Genomic DNA, 16,453 nt, shown 5'->3' on the forward strand with positions numbered 1-16,453 from the left:
CACTTGTTACGCGTGCACTGCTCGTATCCTGTGGCAGTGCTCGTTCTAAAAGCTTCGAAGACCATCTACACTCATGCGTGTGTTCAATTTATATATGCACAGGATGGACTTGCCGGCTAGTTGGTTGAGCATTTTAGAAGAAACAGCGCAACACAAGCGCTGGTGTGGTTGATGCTTTTTTTCGTCCTTGTGTTTGCGCTGTTTCTTCTTCCACGATACACGCACACCACAGGTACGCGAAAGTTTAGGAGCATAAGTGGTTAACTCTGTTTTCCCCGTTTTCTCTCAGTGTCAATGGCACAGTGCGTTGCCCGGAATTGTGCACGCTTACCCCCATATGCAGAAATGCATCATAACTTGAAGCCCATGCTTGACTTGATCTAAACGACGCAAGTCGTGAACGCACCAAAAGAAAGGCAGTGAGCGTCTTGGGGGACGTTCGCACCAGGCGTCGTTTATATCAAGTCAAGCATGAGCTTTGTATTAAGATACATTTCTGAATACGGGGGCTAGACATCTGCTTCTTCCAGAAAATGTCGAAGAAACGCCCGCCAAAACCAGGCACATTCGTAAACTTAACTAGGCAACACGAAGCTCCATAGAAAAAAAGAAGAGTGGTATTAAAAGCTTTCAGTATTTTTCTTTACTCCAAAATAGTTGCGCTCTCGTGGCTTCACTGTACAGAGATAGTGCAGCGTTAGCTAGAAAGCATGAATTTCCTAACTCCATGCCAAAATAAGCTTGTAAAATTATTTAGGTGCTAGAATCCAGGGTTTGTAGCGAGCCTTGAAAATCCTTTATTTCTAAAATGCCATTTTCAAGGCACTGAAAACCCTTGAATTTTTAGAAGTACTGGAAAGTCCTTAAACTTGTACACTTGGCTAGACTTAGCAGACATTGCCAAGCGCTTTTTTCCCTTCTGTGACACTCTTTCGCATGTCACAGAAAATTGTCTCTGGAGGTAATAGATGGAAAGCGACATCCTTAAAGTTGAAATTACAAAGGAGCTGCAGATACCAGTTTTATGCACATGGAACCGGCGACAAATGTGCTTGGAGGAGCAGAAGCAGGAAGCTCAACAGTTGAGGCATTCAAAGAGAAGCCGTGAAGAGTAAATTGAGAGCGACAGACACAATAAAAAGAAATTAGAAATGACTGTTGCTTATTTGATGGTGAAAAAAGCTGAGGCAACAGATGACATCACATACACTGTCAAACCAAACAGTATTCAAAAACTGCAAATGTTGCAGGTCCAAGTAGTTAATTGTGCTATTGCAGAAAAACTTTGAGCGCTTTCTTGAAATGCTTCCTTGTGTGCGTTTAGTGGTGGGCGGTGAAAGGCAAATTAGCAGTCTTTTAAATGTTTGAAATCACTGAAATGCGATTTGTTTTGTTTTCTTTTGTTTGCATTAAAGTTAACGGTGTTCTTGAACAAGTTATTGCCTGTCCAAACTACTACACACATTGCACGAGGTCCTTGAAGTTACTGTGTCGGGGCCTCGAAAGTCCTTGAAAACCATTGCATTTTTTTCTTCAATATTGCTACGAACCCAGTAGAACAACTGTCATGGAGTAAAAACCTTGGCTGAACAGGGGCTTATACGCAGAGCACAGGAAGACTAGAAATGCAGTAGTAGGCATGGAGGGCCCTGAAAAAAATGTGCCACATCCGCTCGTCTGCCTTATGTTTCTGCACCGACTGTCGCATTTTTAATAGAAATGCACTTTCTGTTCTACTCCAATAAACGCAACATTACGAACTCCAGTGTGGGGCAGTCCTTCAGCCAGTGCAGAACTATTTCTGTACATCCGACTCAGCTCTGTCATTTTTCCAGCATTGTAGTACAAGATTTGTTAAACTGGTTTAGCAGAATATGAGCAGTATACTCCTAAATTAGCTGTTTATTTGTATGCACAAGTTCAGGTCCTCAGTTTGGTTGCATAACAAATTGTCATACCTCAATAGATACAAGAAACAATTTTATTACAGTTTAATAAAATCCAAACAGTAATAATCACAACAATATAATGACATACATTTCTTTTGGTACGTATACAGCCCATGTCCTGGCAGTGTATAAATGCAACTATAAACCGCAAGTACTGTGTCCTGACCACTATTATTCACATGTGTAAAACCATCACAGCAATTCAACAAATATCACAGTAATTAGTGACATACACTTTGTAACTGCTTTACATGAGCATAATGTATACAAATGGTCCCTGTGTACCTACACATGACTAGTGCCACCCGAGTACTATTACTCACAGGTGTAAAACCAACAAAGCAGTTCTTTAAAAAATATCGCAGTGCTTAGTGACGTACATGCTGTAACTCCCTTGTAGAAACTTAATACAAACACGTGAGGACACAGAAAGCTAGCAGTGGGCATACATGGGAATACCACCACCTCAATACTAATTCACAAGTGTAAAACCAACCAAGCAGTTCTTTAAAGAATATCACACTGCTTAGTGACATACATTTTCTAACTAGCTTATATAAGCTTTATACAAACATGAGAACACACACAAAGCTAGCGGTGCACCCGCATAGAAGTGCGGCCATCTGAACACGATTATTTGCAAGAGTAAGCTCAACAGAACAGTTCGTTATAGTGACACACATTTTGTAACTGCCTTACACAAGCTTAGTGCAAGCACAAGAATGCAGAAAAATATAAATTAAAAACTTGCTCTATGCATACACAAACAGATCAACACAAATGGTAAACACCGTTTTGAAGACAAATGTGACTGTGGCAAAGCGCAGTGCTGTGCCGGTTGAAATTGCCACCCACAAAAGTATTGAGCAATGCTTAAACCACAGGCAATAAAGTGCTGAAAGACTGCGTCTCTAACGTAACTATTTTAATTCAAATTTCTTGAATATAGGGCTCGCTTGCAGATAAGGCATCTGATCCAACTGACCTGATTTTACACCTGCTACATGCATACAATGCACTCAGATATAACTGGTAATAATAATTATAAAAGGCATTTAAAAACTTGATAGTATGATGAAGATGCATGACTAGAAAAGTTCTGTCCCCCTCGTACTTGTTAAAAAGGTGTAAGTACGACACATGTTCTTTTTTTCCTCAATTTTTGCATTAATGGACAGCCGGGAACCTCGAACCGACACAAAAAAATAAGATACTGCTATGTTAATAGTGTTATGACTAATTTTTTGCGAAAGCTTTTTTACAGACAAGTTGCAGTCTCGTTTCAGGAGGTTGAGCTGTATCTTGCAAAATAACTTGAAAAGTGGTCACATGGGAGCATGACACTATATCATAATGTTAGTTTCAGTTGACTCTCTTGCCCTACAAGTCGCTGCTCACTGTGGCCAGTGATGCAACAGCAGTGTCTGTGTGATTTTCATCAGACTTCCGTCCTATGCCATTCTTACCAGAGTTGGCGGCACATAGATACCCAAATTTCGATAGTGTTGCTTTCTCAGGTGGTTGCTTTTGATTTGCTCAATATCAGTTGGCACTTCAGCTGCATCAAACTTCTTTTTTACCTCTTCAACAACAGCATCAACAACAATCTTATGACACCTGTGTTGTCCTTCTAGTTGCCTACAAAGACCAGTCAATCTAGCAACAACACTGACAGTCTCTGCTATCTTGTAATGGGAGAGAGGTGTGTCCCACCATGTGTTCCACATTGTTGTCACTATGTGGGCTGGCTGGGGAGGCAACAACTGTAATATGTTTGCATTTGCATATATTAAAGTGATGCTTGTACTGTGTTATAACACCTAACTTAGTCTTGCACTTGCTGCACAATAACACTGGCTCACAGTCGTGGTGAAAAGCTTTTGTATGTTGAGCAAATGAGTTGTATACACTACAAAAAAAGTCAGTGACAGCACACATGTTGCTCTACCAGGCCTGGTGTGGTTCCTTCTGACACTGCTGCTGATGCTGACGCGCTGCTGCTTGCCTCGTACACTGTTGCAGCTGCAGTAGACATGGCAGTCTCTGTATCTATTGCTGCCGTGTCATCTGTCATGGTAACTTCCAAGTGGTATCGGGCTCACTTCTGCAACAGAGATGTTGTTTGCCCCTTGAGGGCTCTCATGATCAGGGCCAATAATTTCGTAGGCATTGTCTCCTGCATCGAAGAACCAATAAGAACAGCATGAATTAATAAACATAGCTCCAAAAAGTACGGACATCAAGAATTAACCACAAGCTTTGCACATAAGTGACCGGGCTTAATGAATAATACTTGCAGGAGGAGTTACACAATTGTTTGTGTATATTACAGTAAAGCCTCATCAGAACATATTCAAGAGGCACGGGAAACATGTCTCGCGAAACCAAAAATTTTAGGACACTGAGGAGCCAGACTAGATCACTTTATTATGCATCATCACTAAAGTATGTTTTGATATATCTGAAGGAATAAATGCTCAGGGTGGCTTAAAGGGCCCCTAAACCACTTCTCGACATTTTTTGAACATTTCAAGTAAACACGCGTATCGAAATCAGAATGCCGTCACGATCGACGAAGCCAAATGCCAGAGTGCGTAGCACTGCCAGAGCACCACAATATGAAGAAAATGACCCCGTGCGCCTCTCTGGACCTATCCTGCCCCCCCCAGTTTGTCCTGACGTCACCAGGCTGTCTCTGATGATGTCACCAGTTTCCGGTGCTGTCGATTGGTCGAACGAAAGTGTACGACTGCCGGCAAGGCCTGCAAGCAAATACACACACTCTTTCTTCCTCGTCGCGTTGCGCGCGATGCCATTGTGGGCAGCCAATGGGGGCAAAGAACAGAAAGGCCAACAGAAGGGTCTCCCTATGAGGCTCTTCAACACGAGTCACCATACAGTTCCGTTGTATTAGCGCCACTCCTCGCAGGACGACGGGCCAGCGCGGCAGCAACAGAGCTCGTTGGTGTTGGCCTGTCCCGTAACATTTGGAGGTGTACTAGGCAAGGAAAAGACGACACTGTCCATATGACGTGTACCAGATGAAAGAGTAAAATGAGTGGGGACTACTTTTCGATAATCAAACACACGTAGCTCCACTATTACTGCACCGTTTCGAAAAATTCTCGTGGCTACCTGTTCATTGCCTTATTGTGTAGAACTGCAACACCGCAACTAAATTTCAACCTCGGTGGTTTAGAGGCCCTTTAAAGAAGACATTCACAGCTTTTTAGTGACTGTAGATTGTGTTAGCTTCCTTCCCAACTTCTGGAATTTGAACACTTCACTTTGCAAGCCTTGTTGCTCGCAGTACCTTTGAGGTGCTCTTAGACGCTCGTCAGCTTCAACTGCCGACACTTTCTGCCCTGCACTGTCCTCGTTGCCCTCCTTTTCTGGTTCATGCTAAAAGAGACATGCGCGATTGACTTGTGTAAGGATTGCGTGATCTTTACGCCCTTCGGAGCACACAAGGTGCACAAAGTGAATGTGTCTGGGTTATGTGCCTTCGAAGTAGTGAATACTTAAAAAGTCATCCTTAGTAACAAAGGTGTCTCTTGTATACAGTATTGTTAACGTGGCAAACATCGGAAAACCAACCAAACCATTTTCAGATGTCTCTTACAACCAAGTGCATCTTGTAATGAGATTCTACTGTACTGAATATTTTTCAACTATCGATCATCTGCATGTACATACAGTCACAAAGACATGTTGTGTGGAATGGCGAATCGGGAAACAGTTCGTACTCTTACTTTTTGTCCCTAACATAAGCAGCTGACAACAATATGATAAAAAAGCAGGCAATGAGGCTAGAATGGAACATAATCCTTCAGCTCTAAACAGTTTTTTGGGCCCACATCATTCCTTCATATGACATAAGGAAACAACTTGATTGCAGTAATGGCTGCATGTGATCTGAGTTGATTGAAACAAACTATACGTAAGGTTGTCCTGCTGGTGATCCTGGCTGCGCGATGCTTCTCATGCTTTTTGGCACGATTCCTTTTTTTCCACTCCACTTTTTTTTCAGATTTTCTCCCCTTTCCCTTCCCCCTTGTGTAAAATAGCACACTTGAAGTATCAAATCTGTTGAACTAACGTGTGTATCAAACCTGTTAACATGTGTGCTTCTCTGTGGTCTGTGTTGTATTTTTGCGCTGCACAATTCAATTCAAGATGAAAGATGGAACGTCCCTGCCTTTAGTTTAATTGTGTGTGTGTGTGTGTGTATATGTCTCTCTCATGTTTTGAAATATATGTACATTCAGGAGTGCCTGCATGCCCTTCTCTCCTGCTCCAGTGACGAATAGGAGAGCCTGTTTATGTACCATAGTAAAAAATTCAAAGGTTTTCGCTGTGCCCATTACATCCCTTATCGTATGGATCTGTCACAATACAGAGTAGCAGTGGTCCATAATACTAGCCCATCCCAACATAATTATAAATTAACACATACCGACATGCTGCGAAACAGCTGTTGCAAAGCCGCTGGTGAAGGCAATTTCCGCAGCACTGCAGTGGTACAGCCGAGTTTCACCTGTATAGTGACAAATCCATATGCGTGTTAGCAACTCAGTAGTTGCTGATGGTTTCATAGGCTTTACACTACACAATAAAGTAATCTAGACAACTTTGTTGGAACAAATGCACATAATTAGGACACCACTTAAACACTAACACGATTAATTGCCCCCAATCTCTCACTCACTAAGGGATAATACTACGGAAACATCGGTGGAGAGCTCAGATTAACACAGCCCATAAAGGACAAGCGTTCTTTGAGGAAAACAGCTATAACAGCGGTTAGTTTTCTTGATCATTTTATGCGGTAGCTTTGATTTAAATGTCATGCAGTACTATAAAATACGAAGTGCCGCATTTGTAGCAGCAGAAGGCGTCGTCAGGCTAATGGTAAAACAGATTTTTGCACTGTTTGTCAGTGAGCCGACACATACAAAGAAAACCGAATTCACACACACATATACAGTGTCAAGTGCACTTCTCCTTCTGAAAACGCAGCCACCAGTTCCAATGTTGCTGAAAGGAAAGGTAATATAAAGTGCGAGACTGCATGGAACTGCCACTTATGACCGTAAATGTATGGTCTGCTGATTGCAGATGTAGTCACATGCTTTTCTAGTCTCTTTTAGAAGCATTACTAAAGAATAAATTAAAATCTATTCATTAGTCACGAATTTCATGCATCCACAGTTTGGCTAAATAACTTGTGAGAAAAAGACATGTTTACCTGGAATAGCAACCTTTTTTCCTGCTGCAAAACTTTCCTTCGAATTAATGAAATAACTTTACAGTGTCATAATGCGTTTCTCGCAACTACTTGCCGGCAGTGGCGAGTTAGTGTTTATATCCGACTCATTGGGCGACAATACTGCCAAACACAAATGCTTCATGAACACGAGAACACGTCCCTCGCAGAGAATAGCAACCATATATGCCTCTGTGAGACATGATCGCACCTTTGTGGTCAAAATGTACATTAGAACGACATCACCATCTCATTAAAAAAAAAAGCCTCCGTACAAGGTAGCCGCCAACTGCATAATGTGAAATTGCAACTGATGTCCACTTACTGGTGGCTTGTGTTTGAGTCACTTTTGGCAGTTGACTGGGTGCTGAGAAATGCACGTCCTGGGTTGTCCCTGCAAAACATACAGGGTTATGTCAATTGTTGAAAATATATCTATGCCGGCATTTCATCAGTCGCAAAACAAACGAGTAAACTAATAAACAACTGTAATATAAACAGAGTACACATCATAAGATAGGCTCTCAACTGTTAATGCATTACGCAAAAAACCTAATGCATAGGAAAGACTATATGTATACACACGAAGCTGACACACAATTTAATTCACTCTAGGTTTTTCCGTGCAGTGTATTAAAATTATTATGTCTCGTGGTTAGAGCAAAATTAGTGTAAATTACGAACTAAATTATCTACCCTGGAAACTTTTCTTCAATATGCACCTGTGCGCGCTTCGAACGAGTAGCGTTGTAAAATTTACGTACATGGCATTTAACATAGTTGCTGAACACGGATTTCCTTTGCCCTGTGTCGTGTACAGTGAGCTACATATATCTGCCCCCCCCCCTTTTTTTGTACTAGCCATACTGCGTGCCATTGCACCTATACGCACGTCAATAAACCTCACGACACAGAAATAAAAAAAGCGCCAATCACCCATGCCTGCATGTTGTAGTGGGCCTAACCTAACCAAGCATGGGCTGTTGCTTTTTATAGTAAACACAGGCACCGTGCTCATTGCAAGTATGTATCATGTCGCTAAGCAAATATGCAATTTCATTGTACCACTATTTTTTTATCACATGGATATATCTGTTGAGAGGCAAGACAATAAGCTGTCACTTCTCAGAACTAATCAGCTTTCTTAAAACACATTTTTAACTTTTCAATGACACTTGCTGCTATGTGTTTGTCTCCAGAGAGCATACTTGATTTGACTTTCCAATCAGAGACATTACATAAATATACCATGTTAAGATGACTGCCTGGAGCACGTGAGAATTTTCATCTTCGTGTAACATACTGTATCTTGATTTTGTTGACATTTGGTCAAATGGTACACCCAATATACCCACATACTAGTTTTCTTGTCCAAATAACATGCCAATGTATTTTGATTTTTTGGCATTGGCTAGTCTGCACTACGTGAAGTCGCGCTGCACTGGCTCTTTCACATCCTCGTGTCCTTGCAGCTGCCTTCTTGCGTTATATAAAGCGGGTGCCTGAAAAATATCGTCTGCAAAAGTCAACACAAGGGCATGGTGCAAAGCAACATCAAGACAGTCAACGCCATGGCAATAAAAAAGTCTTAGCTCTTAGTCTTCCTAGTGAAATGCATGCAAAACATCCAAATGACTGCAACAGTCAACTGCTAAACTAACTTGAATTTTTAGATTTAAGCAAAAAAACAAATAAACCACAGTTCACCCTTGTTTTTCATGAATGTTAGAATACTCCTGCTAATGAATAGAATATTGGTCATTTTCAGACGTCATAGGTCTGTCATGAGTCTGGTGTATCGCAAACACCACTTGTGACACATCCTAAGCACGTGCCCAGTGTGCCCCCCCCCCCCGCACCATCCCTAGTTGTGCCACTGCTGAAGCCATAATTTCAGGATCATAGCTGCAAACATGATGCTCAGTAGGGATGAACATATTGTCCTTCAGCTCAATGGATATATGGATGTGCCTATAAAAAAGGGCAACAAGGCTGGTTATGGCAAGCTTACCCACATTTCAATACTAAGAAGTTCACTGCGGCCTGCATCTAAGCTTACTAAAAGGCATGAACTTATTTTCATGCATGAGGTGCGCAGTGGAGTTCATTTTTGACAGACCCGACTACTGCTGCAGTTTGAAATCTAGCATTTTAGATTCTTGTAGGCATGTAAAAGTTGCAGTTAAACCGCAGTTATTAGTTTATTACACCAACCTATTGTTCTGCGTACGACAGACTGGTAACACGGAATTAAAGCAACATTTTATTTTGATATTTTATTTCTCTACTAAAAATATTCAAGCGATAAACACATCTTGATCTGCCATGCTATAGCAAAATGCACACATTACGCTTGTAACCCCCAGAGGAATGCTGATTTAGCTGTTCATACGACATAACTCTGACACGCCAACTCATATTAGCAAATGCACAGGCATGTCCAAAACAATAAGCGTATGCAAAGCGCCCCTGCAATTGTAATTCCACACAGCAGCCGTTATATTCGATGCCGATGCGTAACTAGCTGCTCGGCAATTCACCGAGTTCGTAGACATACGCATCCTTTCAGTTTCGCACCGTGCACGAAAACCGCAACAGGAGACAAAACCAGACCTATAATCACACCATTTCAACATGAGCAAAAACAGTTCAGTCTTAGGGATAAACACAGTGAGAGAGATTTAGTGCACGACGGCGACGAGCGACGGCTTCGAGCGACAAAACGGGCCGTCGCTTGAACAGATGGCTCCGTTCTGGAAATCTAGAAATCGTCGATCGTCGCCCAGAAGTGCTATGAGCGACTAGCCAATAGCGCGAAGCCGGAACTGGATGTACATACATCGCTCAAATACTACCGATTGTCGCGCGGAACGAGCAAATGATTCAATTTTTATACGTGCAAGGATAAGAACGTACAGCAAGACCTCCGGAAATATTTTATGCTACTTTTTATAGTAAAATACATCAACGTAAATTACTAAAGCACGCGTCACGCGTGACTGCAGCCCTCATGCCGGCAACACCAGGGAGGCGTCGCTCAAAATCGTCGCTCGCACGGAGTACGACTTGTAGGCGACGAGCGAACGCGACAGCCATCTCCGTCGCGTCGCTTGTAGCTGCCGCGCGCAAGATCGCTTATATGGGGTTTATACTTTTTTCAGCATAAAACATGGATTCCTCATGCGTTTTCAGTAAGTTCAAGATAACGCGCCCAACTGACCTCCTGCAGCATGCAGCTGAATGCCTGCGGCAAAGCTTCTAACTAGCACTGGTGCTGCACGTAACTTCAGTGGTCGCAGATTCCCCCTGCGCGAGACATCGTCAAGCGCGCGGTTTATTTATAAAAAAAAAGCATGCTGCCAGCAAAATGACGCCTTCTGTTATGTGATTCCTTAGTTCAACAGCGTTCCGTACACAGTAGACTGCCAAACTGAATAAATTCAAACACACAAAACGCACGCTAACCACGCTCCGCATAGGCTCGGAATCACGGGCTGGTGAACTAACCATTTTAAGCGTCCTCTCGCCTGGCCTCTTACTGAACATACCATAGTTCTGGCAGCGTTTGCGATTTTTAAAGCTCTTACGAACAACGGCAAAGTGATAAAATCACATGCAGTTATCGCGACGACTGGCTTTTTCGATTGACATCGAGAGACAGCGCGTACGCCTAGTCCTTTGTCAATCGCGTCGGCTAAGCGCAGCGACGACTTCCTGGCGATAGCATGACATATACGGACAATGTGCACCTAAGTTAGAATTCACTTACCGTGGAGGATTTGCTGTTATATCCAAGGCATGACGAACGACAGTCGTGTTTTCGTGGCGACGCGAGATGGCTGACATACGATCTCCCTTGGCTGGCCTTTGCTGCTGAAATGCATTGGCTGCTGCTGTGCTGCTCGGCGGGCGGTCACCTTTCTCCGGTGCTGTGTTGTTCCGCGATCTTGAGCGCGCGCGCGCGCGCTGGAGCAACTCCGAGTGAAAAAGTGGAGCACTCGCTACGCGTTCCGTTGAACTGCGGCGGCCTGTTCTCTTAGAAGCAAAACGATGTGTTCTTTGCTCAGCGTGCATGAATGATACATTGCCATGTTCGGGGCCAGCCACCTACAGTTGAAGCAGAAGATTACGCTACGTTTTGTTTTCTATTGCCGCAAGAGTCTCTCTTTTCTAATGTCTCAAGAGTCTTTTCACTCTCTCTCTCTGAAGGGGAGAGTGAAAAGCACATTTCACTGTCTTCTTGGTGACAGAGTGAACAATGCATTTCACTCTCCTCGACATTTTGCGAGAGTAAAACGACGCTTTGAAGAGTGAACCGGCAGCTTCACTCCTGCGATACCCTTCCTAGGTTTTAGAGTGTAGTACACGTTACTCAGATTTATTCATCAATGCGTTCAACACCCTTCAGTCGTCGATTTAACACCTTTCTTCGAGCAAAGTCGCACGTTATGTGTGGAATACTCCCTTGTTATAGGGTGTTTTGGCCGAAAAGGGTGCTAAACGAGTGTGGGCATGAGTGTAAATGCAGAAAACATCCCTTATAACACCCATAAGGGTGTTAAGATGTTTAGTGTGTACCGGCACCACGACAACTGCAGCTAGCATGCGGTGCACGGACGCCACAGACGCCGAGCAGGTTGCCATCACTCTGGCGATCTCCAAGGCCGAGTGCCGCACCGTGCTCAGCGACTCGAGGAACGCCGTGCGCAGCTTTTCCAAGGGGCGAATATGCGTGCCGGCGGCCGCTGTCATCGGCCAGCTCCAACTTCAAGACCGCGGCAGCACCGTCCGTGTCAAGTGGTTCCCGGCGCACGCCGGCGAGTGTGCATCCTCACCGAACCACGAGGCGGCCTATTCGGCGGCGCGAGCGCTTACCCTCCACGCCCCCTAGGGTGACCGTTCCGTGTGGTGGTTCGAAACCAAGGACCGAGTGACCAGTTATGGCGAAGTTACTAAGTGTTGCCGCTTAGCTCGACGGACAATGTCCTCTCCACACCCTGCACTCAGTCGGGAGGAGGCCGTCATCCTAACTTTTTTGGGCTTGTAGCGCAGCTCAGTGAACTCCGTTCTCCATTCCCTTTTTTAACCCTTCCACCTTCCTTTTTGCTCTTTCTGAGCTGCGCTACAAGCCTAAAAAAGTCATGACATACTAACTCGCCCAAACTGCCACGCTTTTGACTGTCATCCCAAGGCAGATACAGACCGGGTCACTCCTCGCCCTGGCAGTACTACACGTGCTTCACCCAGAACTCTATCCAAGTGGTGCGTGATCCCTGCGATCCCTCTTGGACTTCATTAGATCAGCAAAGCTTTTTTCATTCGTTTAATCATCCTTATTCACCCCCATCCCATACCCCTGTATGCCCTGAGGCATTTACCCTCGCATAAGAAAAAGTGGTGCGTGCGATGTTTGTGCAGTGGGTCCGGCGGAGCAATGGCACATCATGTGGGACTGTGCCAGGTTCCCGACCCAAGCTACCTCCAGGGCATATCCGCGCGAACTTCAAAGTGCAGTGCAGTCTATAGACAACGACACTCAACTATGAGCCGTCCAGAAGGCCCGGGTTGAGCTCGAAAAGCACAAGCCTCATGACCCATCACAAACGGGCCGAACTGGGGTAGTGCAGAGTAGGGCATAACCCCGGGTCGACGCTTGGCCGGCGTCACGACGCGTTAAACCGTCGGTTGTCGGCATTCAAAAAAAGTTATTCCTATCCTATCTCGAAACCCATATATGTCATCCTTAAGGTTTGCCCTAAGTGGCTATGCCTTGCAAATTCACCAGCCACAATTTAAGTTACAGCAGCTACACCAGCTGCAGTTAATTAGGAAATTTTCGTCAATTAATTGTTTATGTGTTTCGATTTCTCGTGCATGTAATGTCCGACTCTAGGAATAACCCAGCTAAAGGACTAGAACTAAGCTATCTGCTGCAGTGAATGTTTAAAATTCGGCAAAACTTAAACATGATATCGCCCCATGCATTCCCCGCCGCTCTAGTCTCGCGTTGACCATAACACGACGGCTGCCACCACAGATGACGTGATACACGCCACTTTTAATTTTATTTCAGCAAGCATACGCCATTCGCGTTCGAAATAGTGAGCCTTGCGTTATTAGCAATAAAACATAACGTCTTCCTTCATGATCCCATTACATGTCTAATTGAGGACGCTCGCAACCAAATGTGTTCGTCACAACGAATGTTATTCCTGTGTCTGACTGCATATTACCGTTTTAGTATTTATTTCATAAAATGAAGTTTTTTTAAGCATGCTCTTCTCGAATTGCCACTGAACATTCATCGACTTCGTAGCCGGTCCGATGCTCAGACAAACAACAGGTGACGTCATCATTGCGTCAGGCCAAGTCAGATGGCACCTATGTAATCGGAATGACACTCCACTCAGACGACAAGTCAGCGAGTTTATTACTAAAATTACGATAGAGAAACGTAATACTGCGATCGTTCATGCACAACGGAAATAGCAGGCAGTGCTCGGAGTTTTCTTTTGGCATGGTTTTGTTGAGAAAGGGAACTGCAGCGGCAGATGAAAACTGCGGCACCGCGAACTAAAGTCGTCGCTCCTATTTTACAAGAACACCCTTCAAAGAAATGCGTTGATGCACTCTGGCCTGCATTCCCCGATGTTTGAATCCGTGTTTGAAATAGATTATGCGAATTTGGTATTAAGGTAACGAAAAGTCATGATGCTCGGAAGACCCGCGGGATAACTTGAGCGCTTCCTTTCGAATGTCTTCCCACATCTTCATAAAACATGCCTTGTCTCCTTCTTCCTGTATTTTCTTCTCCAAACGGGCAAGCAGGTAAGGCGTGAAGTATTCCTTCCAGCTTCCCACTTTGGCTTCTTTTACCACAGCGTACTTTGTTTTGTCTCCACCGTAGCCTTCTTTGCTCGTAATATTAACCTTAGCAAATAGATCGTTCCATTCCGGTGTCTCACTTTCTTTGTGATTAAACACGATGACATTCCTCATGTGTTCTGGTTTGGACCATTCAAGGATATTCAGTAGCGTTTGCGAGTTTTCAAGCAGGGCTCTCTCGTATCTCTCACCCAAAAAGCTAGCCAGTCTCATAAGTGTGCCTCTAGTATCCTTCTTGAGCTCTTCGTAAGTGACGAAGAAGAAGTTTGGGTCGTCTTTGATGGCGTACGCTGACGCCACGTGGTCAAAGTAGCTCCCAAAGCCCAAGTCTCCCTCGATGAAAGATTCAAAGAACTCTTCGAATGTGCCGTCCTCGAAATGGAAGTAGCTTAGGTCTGTGGTCATGCGAAACTGCGAGACGCAGACGTCCCATGGGTTTCGAGCGATGTAGATGTACTTGGCCTCCTTGTTCATAGTCTCTCGGCTGAGTGGATGGTGCGTCACAAACAGTCTCACAGGTAGAGGCGACTCCCAGCTATCAGTCTCCACATACTCGATTGCCCGGTGGTTGCGGGTGAACTCGCCGTAGGAGCTGATGGGTTTTCCTCCGTTAACGATTAACTGCGTTATGTACTGAACCCAATGGGTCCCACTTTTGGGGTAGGTGCTCTGCACGACGTCACCCTTCGCAGCGCGGAAGGAGAGACCTTTACGAAATACTGCTGGAACGGCCAGAGGGCACCTCGGTACACCGTCGATGACTTGACGGTAGGGCTTGCGACGTGGCATGGTTGTGATAACCCAGGCCCAGGGTATCTATCCTGGAAAAGAAGCAGTTTCTTTTATTATCGGTACAAAAAAGCGCAACTTCAGGGTGCGAGAGTGGGCAGGTTCAATTCAGTGAAGCTAGTACTTGATGGGACGGCATGTGCCTGAAGCTCTGAATATCCAAAAAAGCTTGAGCCGTTTAGACAGGAAGGAAGGTAAACTTAACACGTATACGCACTAAAATAGAATGATGACGTATCTTTGTGTCACACGAAAACTTCCGCAAATTACATTCGCCGCGGTAGTGCTTAGTGGCTATGGCTTTGTGCTGCCGATGCCGAGCGCAGCAGCCGCATTTCGATCAGGGCGAAATGAAAGAACGCTCGTGCACTTGGATTTACGAAATATAAATAGGAGGACTTGTTGCGTTTATTTGCTAGCTTCAGCGTCGAGTGCAACAGTCCGACCTTTTACCCTCTACCTTTCACGAATGCGTGCACTCATGAAAATATTGTCACGTGGAGTGACGTATGAAGAACACAGTAGCAATACTGCGAAAGACGAAACTAACTTTTATTGGGCGAACCTGTGCCCACAAAAACAGGCTACACTTAAAGAACGGCGACAACGGCGAACACCGTCGGCGATCGTCAAAATCTGATCAACGGGTCAAGCGCGTCAGCTTTTATACATCAATCGTCGAACGTTTCAGACTAATCGCTGGGACCCGCGTGTCTTCCACAAAGTTCTACACTATTCGTGTCGCGCATACATGCAATCAGATTATACAAGGTTCGGTCACAGACAGCGGATGGAACCATCGATAACATTCCAGAAACTTCCGATACATGCAGACGCTGTGCGATAACATTTGTTAGGCGGTGAAACGTGTCGCCCGATAAAGACAAGTACACGTGTCAATATGGGCTCCTAAGATACATTCTTACAGCGTTCGACGCCATAGCTTTGTCGACGAGAAGCGAAGTTGCTTAAAATTAGTTTTCATTGCAGAAGACGTGCTGGTAATGCATCTGTACCGTTTCAGAAGATTGCGTTCATTCACTTGTTAGAATGACGAAGGCGCATTCAATTGCGTGGAAATTGTGCGCACCTCGCCGCAGTGTGAACCATCGAATTGCGGTGATGGTTCCAGCGTGCAGAAATCATCGAGGATAATTGTATGTGTATGCGAGTAACCTGGAGAACAAAAGAACATGTGAGCGAGCGAACGTGCGAACGAACCTTTCCCTTGCCGAGTCCGACCGCCGGGCATCAATCACTTACGAAATACGAAAACGGGCGAAATCTTCAAAAAAGAAAAGAGAGAGAGAGAGAGAGAGAGAGAGAGCTATGCACGCGAAAATGGAACCACGCTGATTTCGCGCCTCCATATCTTCCGCGTGAACTTTATCATCGCACGACGCTATTAATGAATCACCTGCGGTACTCACCAAGGCAAATGTCACAGACGAAGGTGACCCCTGCAGATCGCTTTGGCTGCACCAGTACGGTACAGATTGCGGTGAAAGTAGGGCGGCGGGAAATATGGTGGACGTTTGTAACAGAGACGTGTCAGTCGGTCACT

General features: G+C 44.6%; 1 protein-coding gene across 1 annotated transcript; it reads right to left on the reverse strand.

Moving 5' to 3' along the window:
• Positions 1-13,905: 13,905 nt before the first annotated feature.
• LOC142574857 (sulfotransferase 2A8-like) lies at positions 13,906-14,889 on the reverse strand. The gene has a single exon (XM_075683858.1). It carries the CDS (start codon positions 14,887-14,889, stop codon positions 13,906-13,908), a length of 984 nt encoding a protein of 327 aa, XP_075539973.1.
• Positions 14,890-16,453: the final 1,564 nt, after the last annotated feature.

Source organism: Dermacentor variabilis, chromosome 3 (assembly GCF_050947875.1).
Source record: "Dermacentor variabilis isolate Ectoservices chromosome 3, ASM5094787v1, whole genome shotgun sequence".
Lineage (NCBI taxonomy): Eukaryota > Metazoa > Arthropoda > Arachnida > Ixodida > Ixodidae > Dermacentor > Dermacentor variabilis.

Coding starts and splice junctions, on each gene's coding strand:
- LOC142574857 (XM_075683858.1), bottom strand. CDS start 14,889: ATGCCACGTCGCAAGCCCTACCGTCAAGTCATCGACGGTGTACCGAGG.